General features: G+C 41.1%; 1 protein-coding gene, 1 long non-coding RNA gene and 1 other non-coding gene across 6 annotated transcripts in view; 2 read left to right on the forward strand and 1 right to left on the reverse strand.

Annotated features, from left to right (window-relative positions):
- Positions 1 to 2,946: 2,946 nt before the first annotated feature.
- Positions 2,947 to 7,754, forward strand: LOC140651192 (uncharacterized). The gene is made up of 3 exons (XR_012042293.1): positions 2,947 to 3,163; positions 3,994 to 4,064; positions 7,562 to 7,754. It is a non-coding gene; the product is annotated as an uncharacterized lncRNA (long non-coding RNA).
- Positions 4,203 to 4,334, forward strand: LOC140651527 (small nucleolar RNA SNORA13). The gene has a single exon (XR_012042422.1). It is a non-coding gene; the product is annotated as a small nucleolar RNA SNORA13 (small nucleolar RNA).
- A 2,579-nt stretch (positions 7,755 to 10,333) lies between the features above and the next one.
- Positions 10,334 to 25,924, reverse strand: part of EPB41L4A (erythrocyte membrane protein band 4.1 like 4A) — a 139,708-nt gene continuing 124,117 nt past the window's right edge. For all 4 annotated transcript variants that reach the window (XM_072860301.1, XM_072860297.1, XM_072860299.1 and 1 more), the window contains 6 exons: positions 25,015 to 25,134; positions 19,278 to 19,325; positions 18,570 to 18,638; positions 17,568 to 17,678; positions 16,597 to 16,678; positions 10,334 to 14,484 (listed from right to left, as the gene is read on the reverse strand). In XM_072860301.1, coding sequence (XP_072716402.1) covers positions 14,356 to 14,484; positions 16,597 to 16,678; positions 17,568 to 17,678; positions 18,570 to 18,638; positions 19,278 to 19,325; positions 25,015 to 25,134 — 559 coding nt within the window. In that variant the 3' untranslated portion in view covers positions 10,334 to 14,355. The remainder of the gene's footprint in view (positions 14,485 to 16,596; positions 16,679 to 17,567; positions 17,679 to 18,569; positions 18,639 to 19,277; positions 19,326 to 25,014; positions 25,135 to 25,924) is intronic.

Raw genomic sequence — 25,924 nt, forward strand, 5'->3', positions numbered from 1 at the left:
ATGGATTGAGAGCAGCCCTGTGGAGAAGGACTTGGGGATCCTGGTGGATGAAAAATTGGATGTGAGCTGGCAATGTGCACTTGCAGCCCAGAAAGCCAACCGTATCCTGGGCTGCATCAAATGAAGTGTGGCCAGCAGGTTGCGGGAGGTGATCCTCTACTCTGCTCTGGTGAGACTCTACCTGGAGTACTGCATCCAGCTCCGGGGTCCCCAGTACAAGAAAGACATGGACCTACTGGAGTGAGTCCAGAGGAGGGCCACAAAAATTATCAGAGGGATGGAACACCTCTGCTATGAGGAAAGGCTGAGAGAGTTGGGGCTGTTCAGCCCAGAGAAGAGAATGCTCTGGGGAGACCTTATTGCAGCCTTTCAATACTTAAAGGAAGCTTATAAGAAAGACATAGAGAGGCTTTTTACCAGGGCCTGTAGTGACAGGACAAGGGGTAATGGTTTTAAACTTAAAAGCACGGAGATTTAGATTGGACATAAGGAAGAAATTCTTTACTATTAGAGTGGTGAGACCCTGGAACAGGTTGCCCAGAGAAGTTGTGGATGCCCCATCCCTGGAAGTGTTCATGGCCAGGTTGGACAGGGCTTTGAGCAACATGATCTAGTGAAGGACGTCCCTGCCCATAGCAGGGCAGTTGGCAGTAGAAGGTCCCTTCCAACCCAAACCAAACCATTCTGTGATTCTGTGATTCAGTAGCAACTTCTGGGGACACCTGAAATGACCATGTTTTTCATATAATCAGTCAGTATTTTACAGATAACATGTTTTCTCATGTAGGTATTCAAGCTCTCCTGTACCCCCAGGCACAAATAAGAAATGTCACAAACATTAAAGGTTTTTTCTTCACTATACTTTCTATACTATACTATATGAAGTATTACTACAGTAATGTGAAGTGTACACACACGCTATACTTCACATTACTGTTCACTTATGTAATCAAAATCTGGACTAGTTCTATTTGACTTAAACTTCTGTCCAGGCAGCTGTCTCTGAGCTGCAAATCAACACTTTCCTGTATCAGCAACACAGTAACAGATCTCCACTGATTTACTAGCTTGACTGTCAGCAACAATCTTATCAGTGTCCTCTGCAAGACCAACTACTTCTGTATTTTAAGTATCAGTTTACTCAAAGTATTGACCTTTATGCATGCATAAGTGAGGCTTGACACAATGCTTGAGACAATCTTCTTTATGTGGAAAACAGAATTTTGAATGACAAGCCAAAGCTACTGAAGGTGAAACTGCTTAAAATTAATGTTAATAATATTTGTTAGTTTTGCTATAAACACAGCACTAATGCACACTATCTGTTTTAGACATATGCCTAAGCATAATGACACAAAAACTAATTTCTGTAAAGCAAACTGTGCCTAAATTATCAAAGGAAGAATCCTGCACTCCTGCAAGTCTGTACGCTTCTCTAGAAGCTGTGAGTGGTCACATTTGCTTGCCCCTTAGCTTTTTCTTATTTTTTTCCCCAACTATCAAGACTGCAATGAATCTTGCCTCTTCTGTAACACTTCGTCCTTTGGCAGCCCTTTTGTGACCTCCTGTAATTCAACTAAGATGTCACACACCAGGCTGTCCTGCAGAAGTGGCTTTGCAACCGAGCCTTCTGGACACCAGACGTAACAACTCTCTCTGCTGTTCCCAGGTAAGAAGGAGCTAGAAGCAGCAAGCAGGCCACAGCAGCTGTGAGAAGCAGAGCAAGAAAGACAGATAAGAGAGCTGTACACGTCTCCGGTTTCTCTACAGCTGGTACTAGCCTCATTCTGCTTTTTCTCCAGACATGGTCCCAGTTTATCTTCCTGGTGTACGTAACTGCTCTATTCCCCTCTTCTCTGTGTCTTTCAAACATGGTGTGTACAGCCTCCACCTACAAGGTCAGCACATCTGGAAATTGTGTGCTCAGAACTGAGCCTCTGCCAGCATTCAAGTATTAAATGTCCAAGGCTATTGCACACTTTGCCTATCTGAATTGAGGTTGGTTACTTCGCACATGCTGCTCCAGCTGGGGAGTAAACAGCAGGGCACTACCAATATGATCACAAATGAGTAATACACAAGATCAGGATGTTTATGTGCAGTTGTCTCACTATGAACCTCATCACCTTTCACGAAAGCTACTGCAAAAACACAGACCCAGCACGCTCAGAAGGGAAACCTAATGCAGCCTGTGAGTGTGAGGATCATCTCGCACCATGCGAGTCCTCCAAAGAGTGCTGCCCTGGAGGACCCCGTGCCTGCACCAGGGAAGCTTAGCAGAGTGAGAGCTTCAGACTCAAGAGGCGCTTTCTGTGGCAGCATAACTGTAGCATTAGGGGCCCCGCTTGGACAAGCCATGCTGGTGAAGGCCCCACAGCGCGCCCAGCTCGCTGGCGTAAACATGCCGCATACACGTCAGAGCCCTTGCCACAGGAGAAGCTACACCGGTAAATTTCCCGCCACAGCCACTTTAGCACCAAAGCCCGCGGCAGCGCCCAGCGCAGCGAGCGCCCAGCGCAGCGAGCACCCCCGCAGGTAGCACCGCCCTTACGCTCCGGCCCGCGGCGCCGAGGGCAACTCTGCCCTAAGCTGCCCCCGCCCACGCTCAACGGCCAGGCGGCGGCAGTGCGCATGCGCAGATGACTCGGCGGCGGGCGTCTCGCCCCTTCTCCCCGGGGTGCCTCCATCACCGTGTTCGCGCAGGTGGCCAGGAGCTGTGTTGCTCTAGACCTCGCCGCCTTTCTCCCAGCGGATTCGCCTGCTCGGGACTCCGCCTGCTGAAGAGACGGAGGCTGTAGCCTCGCGTCTGTGGAAGAGCCGGTAGGCGGCCTCTGCGCTGCGGGAGGAGCTGGCGCCCGGCGTCCTTCCCCCCCCCTTGCGGGAATATTGGTTCACCCCTCTTGAGGCACGCTGGGAGCAGTAGGGGCTGCTGGTCTCTTCTTCAGCGCGCGGGGAGGGCGTTGGGTGGTGGTTGGGGCGTGGGGCGGCACGCGCTCGCGGTGGCGACGGGGCGAGCCAGGCAGGCAGCCAGGCAGCCCACCCGTTGCCGGGCGCGGGGCTTGCCCGCCGGGGCGCGGGGAAGGAACCGAGGCGCCTTAACAGTCCTGAGCTTGACCGGTCTCTGCTACCGGCGGCCGACCGGGCCAGGGTGCTTGCTGAAGAGGTAGGCCAGGCTGTAGCGGACAGGGCGGGCTGAGCCGGTAACGGGAGGGGGCGGCGGCAGGCCTTGAAACGCTCTCCCGAAAGCCGTGTGCTGCTCTCCCCGCTGTGGTAGGTGCAGCGGGCATGGGAGCTGGGCGTGCTTGGGGCTGGGAGGGCTTGGCCGTGGCTGGAGTGCGGGTTTGTGAGGGAAACAGCCGTGCCGCTTTAGCACGCGAAAGGCCTTTCTTTTCCCCCTCGTCAATTTTGTCTCCGTGAAACAAAGCGTTGAGTGAATCGGTGGCCCTGCATCTTCTGGAGTTTCTCGTTTTGAAGGTTTTTATGTAGGCTTCTCACTGCTGCTTGGGAGAACTCTCCAAAAGCTCGGCTTTTGGAAGAGCGAGTTTTCTAGTTTGTTTATATAGTTGGTTTATGTTGAACTTTTTCGGGCAGGCTTTTGCCATGTGGCGAGCACTGCATAGTCTTAAATGCACCATATACCTCGATAGAAGGACTGCCCGTTTTAAAGGGGTACTTTTCCAATAATGTGGAAAAGATGAGTGGGGCTCTCATACATAGTCACCTTGTGCCTGGCTTTCTGAAATGTTGATCGGTTTCTGCATAATTCGTGGTTGCTGTAGCAGGCCACTGGAACTCGAGTAATAGAGTAGCTCTTAATCTTAAAGCGTGCTGATAGGGATGATTGGGACTTTTTTGGGGGGGTGAGAGGCATGGAGTCTGCTGTCTGTTCTTTGCGATCAGGCAATTACTTCAAGTATTTCTTCTTAGGGTCCTGGTACTGTTCGTGTATCAGTCACTTTTCCAGGTGAAAGTGTGTTCTCCCTTTTCTTTCAGATGAAAGCAATGGAAGTCTGTCGATGGCCTAAGCAAGCACCAACATGACTACAGGATGTCCCAAGAGCATGGTGTGCCTGGCTTTTCTTACTAAGTGCTTAGTCTGTATAAAACATTACTTACTTGTGAATTTTTAAGTATTTGCCTATTGATGAGTTACACTGTTAATTTAATTTTGCAGAGATGATCAGTTCTAATAGTTAAATTTTTGCCTTTGTGTTGCCCATTCATTCCTGTCCAGAATGAATGTGGTGTCAAAAAAGGCAAACAGGAATTCTTGCTCAAACTCTTTAAGGAGCTGGTTATTTACCATTCTCCTCCCTTTTTTTGCAAGGACAAAAAAAAAAATATCTGTAGAAATTGTATGGTTGAGCAGTTACATAGTAGATTTTATGCTTTGGTCTTTTTAAATGAAGAATCTGACAGTTGTTAAAAGAGGAAAAACTAAAATGATAATGGCCACTTTTAGCATTGTTTAGTTGTCCTGTCTGTCATGATAACTTCTTACATCTGTGCTGCAAGTAATTAGTACATAACAATTCAGACTCCTGCAGTGGCATCTAGTTTTTCTATTGCAAAAAGATATCTATAGCTTCAGAATACTCAGCTGCAGAAAAGATGAAAATCTTCTTTAACGGGGAAAAATTGTGTTTTGCCTTTGTGCATTTGCCTTTTTGTTATTTATGTCTGATGTCAGAAAGGTATAAAGAGAATCCCTCTGTAGGACTATTTGGTATGGGATAATAATATATTCTACTCTCTTGCTGTACATGGAACAGTCTTTCCTTGATGCACTTTTGAAAGTGTAAAGTATACTTCAATATTACTAGCAGTGGTGGCTCTTACTTGGGGATTGCGGGGTCTGTTCCTACCAGAACGCTTAATGCTATGAATGCTTCTTACAGAGCTCTAGTGTGTTTTGCTGGAAGTTCAAAAGCTCACAGAGATAGCCCTGTGTGGTGAAAGCCTCTGAGTGTGAGAAGGGCGTGTAGGAAAAACTTACAAAGTAGTGATTGCCCAGCTGTCCTGCAACCTCCTTCATGAGGTGGGTGACAATAACTTCTTGTGCAGCTGTGTCCTTCAGCCTCATCTTATAATGAAGCAGACCTTCTGTTGAAAAAAGCTTGGCAGAATGACTTTAGAGCAGAAATTAGAATTTAAATATTGAGAGTGAGATCAGCCTGATTATTATGTTCTCATCAACAAAAGCAAAGTGGAAACCCTAAAGTAAAAAGTTTGGTGTGAGTGGCTTATTAAAACCAGTGCATGGTTGCCACTGTGTCTGAGAGGAGTCTGTGTTTTTCCATGTTTGGTTTTTGGGGGAGATACTGTGGAGCAGTTCAGATTACAAGGACTGAAAATGTTCAAAGACTGGAAAAACACAATCTCAGAATCTTATATGCAAAATGGTGTTTCACTGTAAAGTCTTGGAAAAGCCAACACTATTGAAAAGTTGAATAGTGCAAGTCAGCATGAAATTCAGTGGTACAAACAAGGCACTAATAAAAATTGCATATATTATCAAAGAATTCTTCAGTGTTGAAACTGTGGTTTGTGTAACCTGTGTACCCAAGGGCATGACAAGTAATCCAAGTCTTTGAAGCCAGGAACTTCTTAGTCAATGTTGCAAATGTGATGTAAGAGTGATCCAGTACTGAGAAATCATTATGATAACTTACCTGCATTTCAGGGGATGTAAACCATACTGAGTAAACTATTAGACAGCCTTCTCTAAATTTATAGAGACTAAATCGAAGGTGAAATTCAGAATGCAAACTTAAGTTTCAAGTCAAACTGAAGAAATTACTGATTGTCTTGTAAATTAGAAAGGTCACAATATTACACTACATGCTAGAGAGTGGTGTTCCTCTTGAATAGTTTGTGCAGTACTCAGTGAAAGAAAAAAATGCTGGAGAATTTTTTAGCAGCAGCAGCTGACTTTTATGTGAACCGACTAGTTGCTCAAACATAGGAAAGTACAGCAGTGATGCAGTGTAGATTGAATGGAGTAGAAAACCAGTAAAAGATGTCCTACTCATCTTGTGCAATTATGCCTCATTTAAAACTCATTATGCAAGAGCTATGTTCCAGGACACAAAAAGAACCAAAAGTATCTTTTGCATATTTCTTTGTGTTCTTGTTTGTGTTGTTTCACTGATGCCTCCAGCTCTCCTAGAGACATAGTGAAGAGGAGGGTGATGAGACAGTGCTGCACAGTGATATTTCCAGGGAAGAGCTATAAATACTGTTCAAGAAAACTTGGAAGAGATAAAAGTTATGGAGAAGTTTCAGGAAGAATTGGGGTGGCACCCATTAATTAGTCTTTTGGATTATTCATGCTTTTGAGTGATAAACAATTTTGTTGTCTTTTTTAATTCTTTTTTCACTGCTCTAGAAATCGAAAATACTGTACAAACTATGACAAAATAGAAATACAGATTGTATAATTGTGTGGTGTTTGCAGTAGCAGCTTTCAAAATGTGATTGCAGCTCTGGGACAGCAGACTGATTATTTGGCAGCTGCTCACAAAGACAACACAACGAGCTCTTAAGCCAAGCTGTGCAAACTGAGCTGAGTCAAGTTCTGAAGGAAGTTTGTGATCCAATTGTTGTCCATGCTGAAAACAGATATTCAGAAAGTTATTTCCCAGCAGCTATTAGAGTCGTTGATCTGGAGTTGTTTACAAAAGATACGTTATTTCCTGATGAGAAGTTACTCCAGTAATGTTTTGGGAAAAATTAAACTGAAGATGGTTCAGTATTTTGCATGAACATACACGTGTTCATACAAAAGTGAACTTGAGTGATACAAGATCCACTGTATCCCTGTTGGTTTCCTTGCGGGAAAGAATGTAACAGAAGTCTTCAGTGAAGTGATGACGTTCCTTCAAGTTTGTCACAATGCCCTTGAAAATACTAGAACTGGAAAGTTTCATGCATTGAAGTGTGAAAATCTGCTTGAGCAACATGAAAAACACAGACGTACTTAATACTTTACCAGTGCCGTTGATAGAAAATGAACTAGTGAAATCTATCCCAGGCCTTTAACACCATAGGCACTAGGGGTTTTTGCAAAGCTGAAGAATAAGATGGGCACTCTTTTTGTATGAACCTTCAGACACTGGGAAGAGAAATGTATGTGTAATCCACGGAGTAATGTATCTAATAACAGGGCTGCTACTTGTTTTTCAACATAAAATTACTAAATCTCATCTTTCTATTACTGGCTTACTATTCTCTTAAATTTTCATATAATGCACAGGCATATGTGTGCATGACACTACTACAAAACTTCCTATTGATTTGCACCAGCTAGAAAGTGTTAGTACTGCCACCAACTTGTAATTATGATCTGAAATCTTGCTTAGATGGGCAAAGAGCCTCTCTTGCAGGTAGGCTCTTTAAAAATTAGATTTGCAGATTTTAGTGTTTGACTTTTTTCCAAAGGGATAAGGGGGAAGCCGATCCTTGTAACTTTGTACCAGTCTTGGGGATCTAGAGGTTGTTACTGAAAACAGCTGTGTGCTACATGTGTCCAATGTGACATTGTGTTTACTTTTTTCCCTAGGAAGAATTGTTAGAACCAGCCTGAGACCAGTGGCAGTCTATGCAAGACTACTCCATAAGAAGCAAAAGACTGTTAAAAGGATGGAATATTAAGCCTGCATTTAGTAACACAAGGTGCTTTTAACTGTATTGGAACAGTGTCTAGTAATGTTTATATAGACAAAGAATAAAGATTTATGTTTCTGTTCTCAGAATTTCTGTCTTACCTGAGCTATAATAGCAGTTGCTTCTGTTTGACAGTTCTGACTTCCTCTACATTGTTTTTGGGATACCAGTTCACCCCTTTGGACTAAATAAAACCTAGGAGCTATTAAGTGGATAGGAGGTGATCACTGAAACCGTGATCTTCTGTAGTACTTGGAGACTGGGTTAGCTGAGATTTGTATTGTGGTGAGGAAAAGTAGAAATTGAAATTCAGCAAACTTGGGTTTAAAAGGAGCAGGAAAGGTGGAACATGGAAAACAAGGGAAACTGCAAGCAGTTTCAGTTTCTCCAACATGGAAAACTGCAAGCTTGGTTTATTACCTTGATCAGCTGCATAATATGGTACATCAACTAAACTTAAAGTAGAGTGAAATACTGTAGGAATAACAACTGGAATTCCTGTTTGTTTTTTCAGGGTGACTTATCATAGATTAATTTTCTCAGAAGAGCAAATGCTGAAATTACATATCTTGCAGTGTTGGATTTTTCACTACTGAATGTAAGCAAATTACTAATGCAAAGTCTAAGCATAAGTTAGGTTTTGGATTGTCAAGAGGGAAGGAGGTTTAGACAAGAGTAACTTTTAGTGATCCAACATGTAATTATTGGATGCACTTGAAAGCTTAGGGTTTCTGTTAGGAATTATATTCCCTGAAGATACCATCTGTTCAGGAGTTTTGCTCATGGGTGTTTGTTCTTAAAGTGCAAGACTGGCAGGAGTAGCTTTTCAGACTTTTTGGCTTTTTTAGACTGTTGAGAGCAACAGCTAACACCAAGTTTTAATAATGGCTGTCTAAAACCTTAATTCCCTTTCAACAAGAAAAACTAGAATCTTAAGCTTCAGTGTGGAATACCTGTTTCATAGGGTGGTGGAACAAAGAAAAAGTGAGGTGGAGGGAGGAATAGGTGGGTGTAACAGGCACTGATTACTAAAATAGTAATCCTGGTAAACATTAAGTATGGTGTTAGGACTGCCTTTTAGTTTTTATGAGTGGCTAACTGGACTGCACCCTTGAAAAAAACCTCAAGACTCCTTAATTCTTTCCCCACCCCCACCCCCCCTCTGTTTTACATGAACACAATGTCTGACAGACTGTTGAAGCTGATAGTATTAAAAAGTAGAAAGGAGGACAGATTCCAAGGTGGTCTAGGGGAGCAAGAGAACAAAGATCTGTGCATTAAGCTGGTGTTGCACCAACCCTCCTTTCTGTTGCTTGCCTCTAGTGCTCTGTGGAAGAGGGCTCTCAGTATTAAAGGCTGCAAATCAGAACTCGAGAGGTGTGCACAGAAAGAAAACTGACTTGTTCCAAATTCCTCTTTAACCTTTGAGCACACTGCATCTGAGTTGACTAAGGCTAGCTCTATTAAATGAAAACAGTCTGTATCAGTGGGTGACCTATGGGGGCATTCTTGAATGTAAATCTGTTACCACTTTGCCTGCAAAGGGGCTCATTTGTAGTAAATTTAACAGCAGTATTTTATGAAGAATGTCAAGTACATTCTGATATCCTCCTTGAGGAAATAACTGTATAGTCCTAGCTATTTCTGAGATCTTAACATTACAGTGAGTAAGGTGTATCATTTAAATTGTGACCAGCTGGGAGGGCAGTGGTTTTCTTCACTCTTGTATTGGTTCTGTCTGAGATGGAGTTAGTTTTCCCCATAGCAGCCCTGATAGTGCTGTGCTTTGTATTGGTAGCTAGAAAGGTGTTGATAACACAGCAGTGTTTTGGCTACTGCATCCAGGTGTCTCCAATGTTCCCCCCTCACTCAGGAGGCTGGGGGTGGGCAAGGTCTTGGGAGGGGACACAGCTGGGACAGCTGACCCAAACTAACCAAAGGGATATTTCATACCATATGATGTCTACTCAGCAATAAAAGCTAACAGAAAGTGGTGGGAGGTGAACTTCATTCATTCATTATGAAGTTGTTTGTCTTCTGGAGCAACTGCTATGTGTACTGAAGCCCTGCTTCCTGGGAAGTGGCTGGTCAGTGCCTGCTGATGGCAAGTAGAGAATAAATCTTTTGTTTTACTTTGCTTCTGTGCGTGGCCTTTGCTTTTGCTTTATTAAACTGCCTTTATCTTGACCCATGAGGTTTTATTCCATCTTATTTTATCTCCCCACCTTGTCCAGCTGAGGAGTGGAGTGATGGAGCAGCTTGGTGGACACCTGGTGTCCAGCCAGGGTCAACCCACCACAACTCTGATTAAGGAGACAAATACAGGAGAGAAATTAAAACAGCCACATTAAGGAGAGAGCATCTGCCACACTGGCTCTGCATCTGTATGTGTAGTTTGACAGCTTATGTAGTCTGCTGTTGCTTTCTGGTGATCTTTAGATAAGAAAGGAAACTAGTATGGATATGTACTGGAAGTATTAAACTTAGGCTGACAACTTTCAGCTACCAGGAAAAATACTTAATCTAGAGAAGCTGTATCCTCAAGTGGATTTTAATTGGTACTGCACCTGTTTTTACCAGATGGTGTTATCAAATGAATCTGTGTTTCTGAAGGCTTTGCTCCTTTGTGTAATGTAAATAAGACACACAGGCAACCATGGAATTCCCTAAAAATTCAAGTTTTACTTGACTTTTAAATAACTTGGACACAAGTATTGACACAGCCACCTATCAAATTCAATTTAAAATAAAGTACACAGTTGCTTTATGAATACTCAATGTACATAGAACATATGCATCACATTGATATGTTTATGTATGTTGTTTTCAAGCATCTTTCTAGGGAGCTTTGAATTAAGTAGCCTTTCCCAAAAGAAAATGTGGTATCTATTCAGTTCAGTATTCACCTGTATAAAGATGATTGATTTGGCAACTGAAATGGTAGTGATTTTTTTTTTTTTTCCCAACCAGCATCTTCAATATGAGCTCAATTAGACTACGAGTTGCAAGGTTATGGATATTGGTAAGAAGTGCAGTGTAGAAAACAGCATGTCAAGGCTAGCTCCTAATGAAAGAAAGTAGCTAACAAGCAAGGGGACCAATATGGGATACACAAAAATGCTTTTGTGGTGTGGTTAGCAAGCCTTTATTGTATAAAGTACATGTTTTTCAAAGAGGTATATCTACGTTGTATGTGTTGGTAATTAATAAGTGAGAGAGTTCCATAACATACCTATTCTTAGCACTTACTTCTCAGAAGAGCTAATTGCAGAGGCACAAAGTTAAAATTGTTGGCCTGAGATCAGTTCAGCAGACTAGAAGCAGAATTAGGACGAGAATGTCTCAGATATCACTCCTTTGTCCATGTGAGGACAGGTCTGTATGGCATCCAACCCCAGGGTAAACTTTGCCTGACACGGTTGTACATCTCCTGTCTTTTGCCTGACTCATCAGGAGGTACAAGCATTTTGGACTGACATCCAAACTCCAGGTCTGAAAACATAATTGCCTCTAGGCAGTGAAAGCCCTAAGAAAGCCAGGAAAGGCTAGCAACAGTGGAAAGGGCAAGATGTAGCTCAGACTTGTAAGAGGCCAGCCACTTACAGATGTTGTAGGGCTGGTTTACGGCTACAGAGCATAGCTGTGGCACAGTAAGTGCTTTCAGTGATTGATCACTTGTAGGTATCTCTCACACAAAAAGAGCAAGATCACAAGAAAAGGTGCATTTCCTCAACTGACTCAGGAAAAGAAGCTTGAAGGGAAAGGAGGCTCACGTATATGGAAGAAGTTTCTTTTTCTGTACTATTAGCTGACAGTGACATCCTTGTCCAAGCTTTGCCTTGTTCTGGCACTGACACTTAACATGTAATATAGGCATTAAGTTTAATCTTTCTTTTGCAGATACAAAACTGTACTGTAGTGCCCTAGACTGAGTATTAGACTTGCTAAAACCTGCTTTCTACATAGTGTCATTGGAGATAAGACCACTAACTCACATCCAGGGCTCTTTCTGTACATTTCTCATTTAAATGCAAAAAAGTTGGTTTGATTATGAAACAACTCTCCTGTGACTTGAGAATTGAAACCTATTGCTATTACACTAGATGATAGAAGCCTATTTTCTGATGTAGTGGGATAAGTAAAATACCACATGCTTGGCTGATGGTATCCAGCAGTAATACATAAAAGCTCACAGGCAGATGACAACATACAGGAAAACAGGTTGGATATAAACCTTACGAGTAATTTTCTTCTTGATCAATATTTGAGGATTGGCAAGATATGGACACTATGTACAGGTAATTCTCAAATAATAATAACACCACAAATCCTCCTGAAGTAGTACATATGTTTTACTTGCCTATGCCTGAGTAAGGAATGCAGAATAACGGTAATGATTTAGAAAGCAACACACTACAAGCAAGTGCATAATGCTCCACCTTGGAACACCTTCTTGAAGAAATAAGGAGTGGCTTTCATTGCAGACACTGTAACCAGTTCTTGTGTGGTTTGTCATATTTCAGTAGTCTTCCGAAAGATTGTGATGTTCTAGATTAATCTATATTGCCACAATCTTTGCCACAGTGATGGGGTTTTTTGTGGTGGTTTTTTTTTCCTTTTTTTTTTTTTTGTTTGGTTTGTTTTTTTAACTGGTGCTTGTGAGAATACTACACAAGGTCATAAATAGATCCTAAAGGATCACCTGAAATTGGAGCAATGACAATGAAACCATTTAACAGACTTACAGAACAGTTTGAGCAAATACTTTAAGCCAAGCCCAACAATGTCCTAGGATGAAATCCATAGTAAATTCAGAAAATGCTGAAGAACCTCCATGAAAACAGAATTTTTACCACAGAGGGGTTCTAAGCTCTTTCCTTCCCTTAGATTTGTTCACTGAGACTGAAGAAGCAGAACTGTCCAAAACAAATGATCAAAGAAAAATATTTATGAAGCGAATCTGCCTTCCCTGGCATGATGCAGCATCTCCCAACCTGCAGACTTAATCCATACTGTGATAGGAATGTACAAACTGTATGGCTACCACCCTGGCTAGTAGCATCCACCTGATCACCTCAGATCATGAAATAAAGAATCAAAAAATGAAGTGGAAAATAAAACACATCATACAAGGTTTCACTTCTCAGTTTTGTTAGTTAAAATGTGTATTAGTAATCCCATGCCTCTTGTAAAGCATAAGTTAGATGCCTTATGCTCACTCCTCAAACAGTATTGCTTTTCTGACAGGGCTGCAGTGCCCTGGTATGGTGTTGCTAAGGGTAGAAGATACAGGATGACTGCCAGTCACTGAAGGCGGTGGGGGTTGAGTTTGAGGACAGATGTAAAAAGGCACATAAACTGCTACAGCCATTTCCGATGCTGTTTGACAAGTTCCATATTTAGTTTGGGGATTACACTAGCAAGAGTTACTTTCACAACACAAAGATTTTACTAAGCTTCTTAATAAGTTAGCAATGCAAAGGCTCATCCATGTACTGACTGTGGACAAATGGGAGGCAGAGGAATGACTTCAGCTATTTGTACAAAGTGATAGGACAGGAGAAGAGCTAGGCATCACTTCAGATAGGTACTAGAAGATAACCCACTCAATGTGCAGCATCATTAAAACTTACTATTCCTACCACGACAATAGAAAAAAATTGCAATTATCATACCTGAAATACTGCCTTTGTCATTTTATCATAGTAGAAATGGCTCAGAGAAAAGTATCAGAAGGTACGAGCATTGATCATTTCATATGAAAAGAGATTAAGGCAGACTTTGCTAATCTAGTTAAAAAAAAAAAAAAAAAAGGCTATTTACTAGCTGTCTTAAATCCTACTCTACAAGTTTAATTTAACCAGTACTTAAGTGCCTTGCTAAGCAGTCTTAATACAGTGGGTCAGTACATATTCTCCAGTTTTTTTCCAGTGTGGCTTACTGTAAGGTGAGAGATGTATTTCTGTGGTATGGAATGTTCAATTATATAGTCCCTTTACATAAAAGAGCATTCAAAATTGAGAACACTTAAAACTGCCAAGGGAAAGTAAGTCTGTATCACCTCTGGAACTCCCTGCTACAGGGTGTTACTGAGTCTATTATTTTTGAGCTAAAACGGGTTGAGTCAACATTTGTATTAACAACACGAGCATCTGTTGTTGTGCTAGGCTAAAATAAACCTTGTAAGAGCTATCAGTCCTTATGTCTCAGGACATAAGTTGATCCCCATATAAAATTGTGAAGATAATTCTCCCCATATCACACTGTATTGCACAATTGGCCAAAAATATGACTATTTTGCTTCTCTTGAAGCATCTGGTCCTGATCATGCCAGTTAACAGTCATTTTTTGGAAAAAGGCTATTCAGTTACAGAGCAGACCATAAAGCCTGTTTTGTTGCAGCAATCTTTTTTGTTCATTTTTTGGAAATGCAACTGCTGATCATTCAGTTTTACTACGACTTTTCTTTTTGGTTGTCTAATTAGGCAGCTTCTCCTTGATCAGTCACACCACTAGAATGGTGTCGGTGATGAAAGCATTGCTTGGCCTTCCCAGCAAGCAGGCTGCGCTTCTGAGTGTCCTGAAGAAATTGCTACCATGTCGACTTCAGTTCCTTCCCTTGCACACACACACACACAAATTCTTAGTTTCCAAAGAATAAAATCCATTCACCATCTTCAGTTACAGCAGTCAAGTCTCCACCTTGAAGCGTGACACCTGTACAGTTTTTATGATCTTAGTGGTGGATTTCCCATCGATGTTGTTAGTGGATAGCTGAGATGTTTCTTCTATTAGGCTGTCTTTAGATCCGTTCTGTCTCTGAAGGGAACAAATTAAAATATGTTGTTGAAAAGGTATAGCAGAATTTAAATACTGTATTTTGATAACTGCTGCTATGACAGCCTTAGGCTAAGGATATAGCAATTTTTATATATAAATATTATATTATATGTATATACACATATACATATACATACCAGGAATATTAAAGTCTCTACATTTATTTGATCAAACAGAACTTTTTTCCCCCTCTTGCCTCTTCTCCCCCCTGCCAGCTGCTGCCCCTCTGTGCTATTTGGATTCATATTCCCTATTCAGGAAATGCCACAACTAATTATTTTATATTTAGCAAAACACTGGAAGCAAGCGCTCACAAGGAATTAATGGCCACTGTTGTAAGGGGGTCTGGGGCAGAAGAAGAAAGAGAGGTGTTTCTGGACACTGGACATTAATTCCTTCCACGGCATGAATTTAAGCCACACTGTATTGTATAACAATGGAAATAAGACAATGTGAATTTTGAACAGAACTCAAACACACAAGTTACCTATTTCTACAAAGCACGTAAATGTGCTTAGCCTTAAGTATACCAGCTTCCCCTTCACTGCTGGAGCAAGTCCTTACAGAAACATCAAGGACAGCTCATCTTTTTCAATTTCCATCTGTCCTGGTTTCAGCTGAGATAGAGTTAATTTTCTTTATAGTGGCTGGTATGGGGCTATGTTTTGGACTTGTGCTGAAAACAGTGTTGATAATACAGAGATGTTTTAGTTGTTGCTGCACTAGTCAAGGACTTTTCAGCTTCCCATGCTCTGCCAGGTGCCCAAGAAGCTGGGAGGGGACGCAGCCAGGACAGTTGGTCCAAACTGACCAAAGGGCTATTCCATACCACATGACGTCATGCTCAGTATATAAAGCTGGGGGAAGAAGGAGGAAGGGGGCGACATATGGAGTGATGGTGTTTGTTTTCCCAAGTAACTGCTAGGCGTAATGGAGCCCTGCTTTCCTGGAGATGGCTGAACACCTGCCTGCTGATGGGAAGGAGTGAATGAATTCCTTGTTTTGCTTTGCTTGAGTGCACGGCTTTCGCTTTCCCTATTAAACTGTCTTTATCTCAACCCTCGAGTTTTCTTACTTTTGCTCTCCCGATTCTCTCCCCCATCGCACCGGGGGGGAGTGAGCGAGCGGCTGCGTGGTGCTTAGTTGCCGGCTGGGGCTAAACCACGACACCATCATATGTATGAATACAAATATCCTTGACCATGATTCCTATCAAAGAACAGTTGGTCTGTTAGCTAGCCTTAAAGTGAAAAATACCTGTTTATTTTTTTTAAATTGTTCAAGCTTAAGTTATTCTAACTGCTTATAAGAGAAAATATGACATGTTTTGCTGGTTGTATTCTGTGCAGTTTTCACACTATATACAGTATCAGCATGTGGTTTTTGTATATCCACATGCCAGATTAACAGATATGATGACTGATGTGGGAAGTTAGGTAGAAATGTGTCTGGCATTCTCCCTTCCATGCTTTGGTTTTCCTTTTGTGTGCTTGTACAGCAGACTTGCAAGTGATTTGTGAATATAATTTGCTTCTCACATTTTGAGCTTAATAAAACTATTAAAGCTGAGAGATATGGTACCATAATTTATGATGAAAGCCAGTGATTAAATTTAAAAAGACAAGTTCTATCCTTTTTAGGTTTGAACAACGTAAACTATTCAGCATTTGGGGATAAAAAAGAAAAAAGAAAAAAATAGCAATGCTTCAAGCCCAAGTAACAAAACTCTAAGAAAAGCTCTAAGCAGAAGTGAATAAATGATAGTAGCTTGTGATTACAACTGCAGCCTAAGCACACTTGCACATTTTAAGAAATTGTGAAAGTTGATTCTCCTCCTGTGGAGAACAGGGTATCATCTTAAGGAAGCATCAAACTCAAACTGGAAAAGAGTCATCCAGCAGCAGAAGCAGGTGTCCGCAGGGTCATATGCTACAGAACTACATATATTTGGAAATATAAACAAAGTAGTCCAACTGCTGAAAAAATCTCATCCAGCTTTAATTTTCACTGAAAAACAAAGATCTAAGTAAAGCACTAGTCCCCCCTTTCCCTCCAAAAAAGGAAAATTGCAAAGGATGCACAATTCCTAACCTGTTGAGTCAATGGGATGCTGGGACCTCTAGCATCTGAAGATCGAGTAACAGGCAGTGGAGGCACCAGATCAGTTTTCGCACTGGAATTACAATATTACAGAACAGATATTGCTGTAATGTAGTAAACTATAACTGTGCACAGGAATAATAATGAAACTGACCCAGAGAACTACATAGGTCTGAAAGGCAAAATCCAAAAGGCTTATCACCTGACTTTAGACATCTGAAAGCTATCGTGCTGATCCTCAGTAGTCAGTGGACACCTTCAGGGCATAAGTCATCCCATCCCTTCTCAAGGGGCCTGTCTCCTCCTGGTCTACAGAGGCAGCCCAACTTCATGTGAGATGAGTCTCACCTGAAATCATAGGTGTGTCACACCTCCTTCAGGGTGCCATCCAGCTAAAACTAGCTTCCCAAGTAGGTGATATCATCAGGGGACTGCTTTTCATATTTAAGGCCTTTATAAAACTGAGAACGGGGCTGCCACTTTTCCATTCACCCTTTACAAATCAAATCAAAATACACCCTTTACAAATCAGTCTTCTAGAAAAGACTGATCCACCCATTGCTGAAAAGGGTTGTACTCAAGTTCCCATGAAACAAATTACAGAGTTAATACAGATGACATCTTTAACTCTATTAAAGATGAAGGTATCTGGAAAGCAGCTCCTGAGTTCTCATCCTCTAGGCAACTTCATGACCTACCACTGAAAAGCAATACAGGTTTATTTTGGCTTTTTTGGTTTTTCCCCCTTCTGAGTAGATCAAGCAAGCCTCTGTGGCCCAAAATAGACCAGAAAAGTTTTTGTACTTGAGTCATTTAGCTCTGAAGACCTACTGTTTAGAGGGTTGCCTAAATCCTATGCCAGCAAACAACCATGTTTATGTCACTTCTAATCTAACCATGATCTTTGAACAACTTTTAGGCCATGCTAAACCAGTCCATTGCTGATAACCACATTCACATACTTGACTTCAGACAGGACAGATCTTTCACCATCAGAGCATTGGGACCGCCGATACTGACGGTAGCTTCGAGGGGAATGTGAATGCCTAATGCGGATCGGGTCGCCTTGAGTCCTAAGGGAAACACAGAATTCACAACGGTAGGTTAGTAAACCAGATCATCAGCACAAAAACATGAATTCAACTGCAGACTGAGAGATCCTCCCATTTCTTGTTAAAGTATAATAGACAGCTTCTTGCACTGGCTGAATTTAAAAGGCTGATGCTTTTCTTATGAGTCTGTACTTGGAATTCAATGCTTTAAAAGTGCAAAGGTCACAAAGTGGCATGCCCATATTTGAAAGTGAAACTATTTAGTGACGAGTACATTAATATATACAGCTTTTACATCAGCCTTTTCTGTTTAGTGGTGTTGTGGAAGCACATTATAATGCAAACCGGGATCCCATTTCTGCCACATGCAGCTGCTTGCACTGCCACATGGCATCCCAAATGGGCAATTATCACAGTGACATAGATGTCCGTTCTTAAGGAAATAGCTATGCCCTGGCAGCTGCCCATGACAAGCAAGGAAAGGGGTTGAATAGGTCAAACAGTGCCTTAGATGATTGGAATAAAAATTTAAAAGGAAGCAGAAGTTTAGGAAATAAATGGATTTGCTTGTTTGCATTCAGTTCTCTCTGATTCTGTAGTGTATAACATAAAACAGATTGATGGATGGCATAGGGAGACATATTGAACAGACAGACATCCAGCAGGTTCATGAGTGTGTGGGAGAGATAGGGAGAGATGAAGAGGATTTTTTTTGTATTTTGGAAAGAGACAATATTAGGTTTTAAAATTATTAGTCATCATCACCCAACCCATCCTAGATGAGCTTTTGGAGTAGATAAAAGCTTAGAGATTATGTGTAAAGCCACTCCTATTTCAGTATGACAGAGTTCACAGTAAAATATGAAAAGTGGGCTTTTATATTCACAAAGAGAAATCCTGACATAAACTCACTCTATTTTAGTGTATGGGATTTCTTTCAGTTGCTCCTCAGACAGGCCAGATGGATCCACAAGCTCCTTCCTAGAAAGGATTAGGCAAAGTAAAAAATGTAACAGTAGCTACCAACGGCAAAACCGTTCTTATTTTTATTATAAGAGGCTGAAAAGATTTACTGGAACAAGCTGTTGTCAGCCCTGAAGATATCTTGACATCAAAATAGGAAACCTATTTAGAAATGTGTCTAACTTCACCTTGATTGCTTCAACTGCATGTCGCATCCTGTTCCACCTTCCTCTCACCTCCCTGCAAATCTGGTCTTGTTGCTTCACAATATATATGAACATTGTGTATACTGAACATCAAATACGCTTTGGAATAGCTAACTATCTTCCTAACCGGTATTTCTATAGCATGTAGGGCCTCATCCTAAAAGTGTCAGTATTACAAACAAGGACATTTTGGAAGCCCCAGAGGAACAAATCTCTAAAATGCTGTATTCTTCTTTAATAATTCATCAACATACAATGGTCATCTGTATTCAGTGCATTCAGTGATCTGCAGTATCTTCTACACATAGCAGGTCATTAACTCCCGCATAATTTACTGTGGCACATAACTAAATCAGAACGTAATGCCTTATAGCCACAGTGCAGGGGATGTGAATAACTACATTAGAGGCAAACCAAGCAGTCACTTGGACCCTACAAGCACCGTACTTACTGAATATGTTTCCACAGTTCTTCTTTAGCTTGTACATCTGGGCTTCTCCTATAAATACCAACAAAGACAATAAAGGCAGAACTGTGAAAACCATCGTCTGACGTACTGCTGTCCAAATGACTTTTAACACCACAGACCCTGCACAGAAATCACAGTAAATGTAATCCACCAGTGACCTCAATTTTAAGGTTTGTTATCTCAGAAAATGCATTAAACTTCATGGCTTTATTTCAACTGAAAAGTAATTTATTGAACAACAGGCTCTCAATCACAATTCCTGTTCCACTAGCCTTCAGCAAGAGTATGCATAAAATACAAACAACAGCAGAACTTCCGAAGCCAAATCAGTGCTCAGCTACTGCCACCCCTTATGCAGCTGAGGACAATGTGTTTTGGAATAACACTTTTGTAAAAGGTCCTGTGGCCCACAGAGCCTTTTGTGGGCAGGAGGAGGGACAGGCCACACCAGGCTGACACACCAGTAATCCCTGGCCATTCCCAGTGAGCACCATTTAAGAGGACCCATTGCTCAGCTGTGATCACAGTACAGCCTCTCGCTTTCTGGTCATTTCCAAGAAGGGTTTCTGCACACTTCATTTAACTTTGTGATGTCCAGGACAAAAAAAGAACAACAAACAAACCAAACCAGCACATGCATACTCACACACACAAATATTTCAGCAAATATTTCATTCACAGAGAAAGTACTTAGCCAAAATTGTAATTTCACTGTTGCAGACATAGAGATGTCGTACAGCAAGCCTGCATGGCATGCCTCACATTTTCCACTGAATTACAGAAGATACTGTCTCCAAACTGGATTCCCTTTATTTTTATTTTTCTTACCCTGTTTTACTGTAGGGTTAGTGCAAAACCACTGCTGTTGCTGAAGTTGCACCTAGAATTCACCAAAACCCATGCAGCATAATGGATTAAATAAGTATTTTACACAGTGGCAGGAACTACATTTGCATGGAGAGATCAGATAACTCTTTTCATTGGGTTTATATAAACTCAGTGTCAACAGTTAGACTGTTCCACGCCATCTGAGATATGAGGAATGCAACTTCTAGACAGATTTAGCATGCATAAATGTTCCCACTGAAGTCACAGTTTCTCAAAGATTAAGTCTTACATCATCACATCATAGGACTTGCTTTTTTCTCCTTAAACAAAAGGTCCTATCATATTCACAGATGCTTTGGGAGTGATATAATCCAAATTCAAATAAAGATCAAGGAGGACAGCAGAGTTCTGTGTTTTAGCATCTGTTAAATTGGCTCTCCCTTGCCCAGTGACAGAGCTGTGTCAGAAATAAGTCCAAACTGCTCTCTAGCATTAACAGTTTAACTGTTTTCTTATTTCGCTGTTACTGTGTTTGGCTCATTTCCAGATTTCAACCTAGGAATAAAGTTCAGACATCTATACTGCAGTAAATGTTTTACAGTTGGTGTAAAGGCAGATTATTTAGGGATGGTAATGTTTTGGGGTTCTTTTTTTTGGATTTTACAGCTGCAGAAGTACTGGCAGATATTAGTTTACTGCTTTATAAATACCAGAGAGACAGCCTTCTGGTGTTTCTCACCAGAAGGGTGAGAAACAACCTTACATTTGTGATTCCCTAGTGGGACTAATATGAACTAATCCATAACCTTCTCAGGCTCCAAGGTGGCAATGGCTTTCCAGGCAGCGTGATGCAGCCACCCGACAATTCCCGTTCTTGACCGCTCTGCTGTCTGTTCTGACTGCTCAGGTCCTCATGACAGCAACAGCTACGGCCATGAGTAGCTTGCAGTCTGATTTTTCTCAGCGTTCAGAGCTTTTTGTGGCTTTATGTTTTTGTGTTTATTATAATGCATTTAATTTTCTCTGATTTTCACTTCTCCTATCTCTCCTTCTCCCTTCTTGCACTTACTTCTCCTTCTCTCCTTCTTACATCAGTCCATGCTGTTTTTAACTCCCTGATGCAGTAGCTTGGTATGCAGTGGCATTTAACAGTCTTTTTCACTGCTCGGCTCTGATTTCTCCTTCCATGCAACCCCCTGCTCATGAAATAGCAGCTGCAAACCCTGCATTCACCCTGGGGCTGGGAAGATAGGCATCTTCTTCTGAGGCTGAATAATCAGGCTGTGGGGAATGTGAAAGCTCCCTGAAAAAACGCCAGCTTCTCCAGGGAGGCTTTGTAATGCTTACAAGCCCTAGTTTGCCTGAGGAAGCAAAGCCTCAAGGTCACTCCCAAACCCAGGATCCCCACAAAGCAGGGTATTGTGCACACCACTGACCCATCTGATCAGCTCATGGCTTTTACTTATTCATGGAAATACAACAGTTCAGGATGTGGCTCTAAGTCTTGCATATCACCAAACACCATGTGAAGCCTCACCTACAGTAAGAAATGTTAAGTTCTGGGGCAGTGTGGAAAGAGTGGTTAAATAAGAAGTCATTTTTGTTTCTCCATTTTCTAGGAACTGTGCCTCCTGCTTTCTGCAGCCAACTCCAGGCATTTAATTCTGTGATCTCTGCCATTCTCCCTCCTTCCACCCCTGCAACTACACTAATAAGGAAGCCACTGCTGTAAAATACCAGTTTAGCAATATGGCATCCCATGAAACAAAAAAAAAAGGAAAAGGGCTAAACACAATGATTCCTCAGAACAAACTGCTTTTATGAATTCCCATCTTGACATTATTTATTTTCCATCTGTTTAAGAAGTGTTACCATACTGCGACAACCTCACGGCGTTTCTTGAAGTTAACTCTCCACAAAAGAATATCCAGAAATATGATACAGATAAAGTATCTTAATAAAAGCATTTTCCTTCCAAAGGCCTGTTCCTGCTTCCTTTGAAGACAAAATGAAGAAAAGCTTACAAAAAGAAAGGTCTTGTTAAGGTGAAATGTAGGTTTTGCATATACTGCATAGGAAATTCATGTTTGTATAGTTTTTAACTGCCCACAACAAAGCAATCCTTCTATTAAATCTTTAGAGCCATATCACAACCCCTCCTTCACTTTGTTTTCATCTTTTTACTGTGAATTGTTTTAGAACTCACAGTCTTGACATATAATGTATACTCAGATTGTCCTATTGCAGTATCTGAATCAATAGCTTCTGGACAATTTGTACGCTAATCAGATTCTCTAATGCACAAGAAATCTCATGGGAATTCCCAGTAAGTGATGAGTCTCCAGGGGTTTTTTTTGTTTATTTTTATTTCATTTTCACAAGCTTGAACAACTCTACACATTAATAAGGTCTACATTATTTTTTGTGTCTGCATCTGCACCCTTATTAAGATTTCAGTTTGAGTCACAAATGGTAAATTTAAATAGCCATGGAATTTTAATGGCCATTCTTCTTAATTAAAAAAAACCCTTTGGCTACGCAGATGTTTTACATGAACTCTTGAAAATGAACCCTGTAGAACTAGAATTGGGAGCTCTCTCTATTTGCTGTTTCCTTTAGGAGAAAGAAAGGTCAAATTCTTGTCAAATATTTTTATTCCTGAGACCAAGGAGACACCACCACCCCCAATGATTAATATTACTCATTATCAAACAAATGAAAAGCACTGTGCCAGGCACAGTAACAAATATTTCAGCCATTACTTCACACTTACAAAGTGAACCTCTAGTTAAGCTGACTGCAATAAGGAACGTAATGTGAAAGACTTATCTGTACTACTAAGATGAAGGTTTTGTATCAATTGTTAAATGTGCAAATTGAAATGACCATATGACCAGATATAAAAATAAGCAAACAGCTGAGCCAAACTAAATTAAATAAATGTTCTTATAACCTCCTGCAGGTTAACAGTTAAATGCCTTTTACTAAACTTTTTTTAAAGCACTTTGAAAAGAATTACCATTTTACTTTTTTTAGTTCCTACTTGTGTAAATTAAGGATTTCTGCCATACTTGGGAGGTTTGGGCTTATTTCATTGTTTTGGTTTTGTTTTTTTTAAACTGAAGAGTGAGACAAAAAGGAGGACTATATTAATCACTAACACAACAGGGGAAAGAAATGAGAAGCCATGCAAAATCTTCAGGATTTCCTCACTTCTTTGCTTCCTCTAGGACCTTTCCTTGTTAAGTAAGATGCTACACATTTACGTTTTTTGCTAATAGTAGTTTAAATAAAATGTAGCTCAGAATGTCACTGTGCTGGACAATAAAACCATTTCATAAGTTAAGTTAGCCACAAGAGGGAGCCCGTGCTGTCCAAGCAATGAAATTTACTTGGCCTATGGGAAAAAAGAAAAGTTGGCTATAAATTTAATCTAACCATTATTAACTGAGTACATTTCCTAGTTTAAAGCACTTTCTGTATATAGTAAAAAAATGTAAATCAAACTTAACCAGCTATATTTTGTGGATTCCAAACAAGTGAGCTTTAATATTTGTGATTTTTAGTAATATATCATTGTATAATTACACCTAATAACATTTGACTTTTGTGCAGCTGAAAGTGAACAAGTCTGTACAAAGCCAGTTAAAGTAGAAATTCCAACATTTGGAATTTTAATGGTAAATTCTATTTCTCATAAAAGAATGAAAACTGTACACTATGAAACTGGAGACAGAAATGAGTTCTAGGAACACAGGCAACTGAAAACAGAACTCAAGTGAATTTTAATACTGGAAACTTCAGTGTGGATTACGGTTTCAATCAGCATGAATGAAACAATCATTTAAGGCACTATACGTTTCTCTTGGTAAGCCTTAACATGAAAAGTAAATTTAAGAAAAGACATTAATGGGAAGTATCTATGCAAGTGTGCTACAGAGGTCACACGTTACACCATCAGCATCAGGGCCGGACCACTCATCCATTTTAGCCAGGCAGTGAGGGTGGGGATACAGTTTCAAAGACTGCTCTTTCTTGCCTTCTCTTCCAGTGCCTCACAGCTGCTCTCCTGGCACTCTTCAACACCCCCAGCCCTGCCTTGCCCTGCTTTGCCCTGCTTTGCCCTGCCCTGCCCTGCCCTGCCTGCCAGGCATGCTGATGCTGGCGCTGCTTTGGATGGTTGCTTGGATGGCAGATTAGGGTGGACACAAACACAATACAAAACAGTGTGTCTATACACCAAAAAAAAGGCCATTAAAAGAAAAATATAGATTAAAAGAAATGAGCATTTTCTAGGGTTTGCAAAAATTAATTTTAGAAGCTCACAACTTCACCATGTCAAAAGCAGCTGTCAGCAGGAACGGCACTGCCTGGCAGCACGGCTCCATCATGGAAATCCTGACATCAGGATGCAATAAATCACTGACTGCTGCTTGCCAATGGTAATTTGACATGGAGACATCAGTAGCTGGTCTCATCTGGAACAATACCGCAGACATTATATGATTAAACAAGTGTGCATGCATTTCACAAAAATGCCTGCACCTATCACACAAAATCTGAATGTTTACGCAGACATGCTGCCCAGAAGAGGGGAATGACTGTCCTCATTACAGAACTAATGTTTAATGAGCCACAAAACCATCCAGGACTCCATCCAAGGTGATGAAAAGAGTTCCTGACAAGCCCTGTTACAAAGCCCTTGCTGTGGTAGTTGTACCCTGAAATTCAAATCACTGTTGAAGGGAGTTTGACCACAAAGACAAATCAGCTAATGTGAGAACATGCCACGTGAAAGTTTCTGTTCCTCAGCAGCTGAGATATTCCTCCTGCTTTTTAACATGCTACAGTAGCCTTAATTTTCGTGTCAAAGAGGGCAAGGGTTACATACGATCGAGATCTGTGCCTGGATCGCCGGTAGTTTGGATCTGCCTGGTTTTTCTCCTTTTGTCGCCTCAGTACAGCTTCCCACTGAGGAGCTGAGTCAACCATGTCATTCTCTTGCCGTAATCTGCAAAAGAAGTACTGGGAGTTTAGTCTGAGGTCTCTGGCACAAGATGCTCTGAGAAGCAATGGGGTATTTTTTTCCCCACAAGAATCTAGCTCCTGCAATGCAATACTTCAAGTTATTATCTTGCTAAATTTTAAGTAGTGTTCCCAAACTACATTAAAATGTAAGAATCTGTATCAAAGAAAACTCACTGATTTGCTATTTAGAAACAGCATAAGCCAAAAATTAGATGACCCTTTAAAAACAGGACTACAACTTGAATTCAATTTGTCTTCCCAGCCCAAGTCAAACATCTAGAATTTTTTTCCTCCATAAGTATTCAAGGCCACCTCATCTACAGCAAGTGTAAGCCCAACATCATGATACAAGGCTCTACTACTACAACTTTTCTGAATACTTCGTTGCAGCACGCACCTTCCTAGGATCCAGGGAAATTCCCCCAGGGATGCCCTTGGTGAGCTCCTGCTCAGAGGAAGTGATCCTTTCACCCTGACCTGCACAAAGCCCAGGATGCATGCAGATCTTCCCAGCTGCCCGAGATATATATAATCCCACCACTGTCACCCTTTCTGCACCGTCCCTTGTGGCTTTGGCTCCTGTCTCTGCTTGTGTGCTTCTAAATTATATGATATGCCTTTTATTTCTTCTTCTTTTTTTTTTTTTTTAAATCCATGAATCTGTTATTGGAATGTGGTACAGATTAAAACAAATGTCAAAATCCTGTAAATTCACCGTGTTTGTTAGCAGGCTGAACTAACTCTATGGTAACACAAGCAGCCAGGGCAACCGG

Source organism: Ciconia boyciana, chromosome 4 (assembly GCF_034638445.1).
Source record: "Ciconia boyciana chromosome 4, ASM3463844v1, whole genome shotgun sequence".
Taxonomy (NCBI): Eukaryota; Metazoa; Chordata; class Aves; order Ciconiiformes; family Ciconiidae; genus Ciconia; species Ciconia boyciana.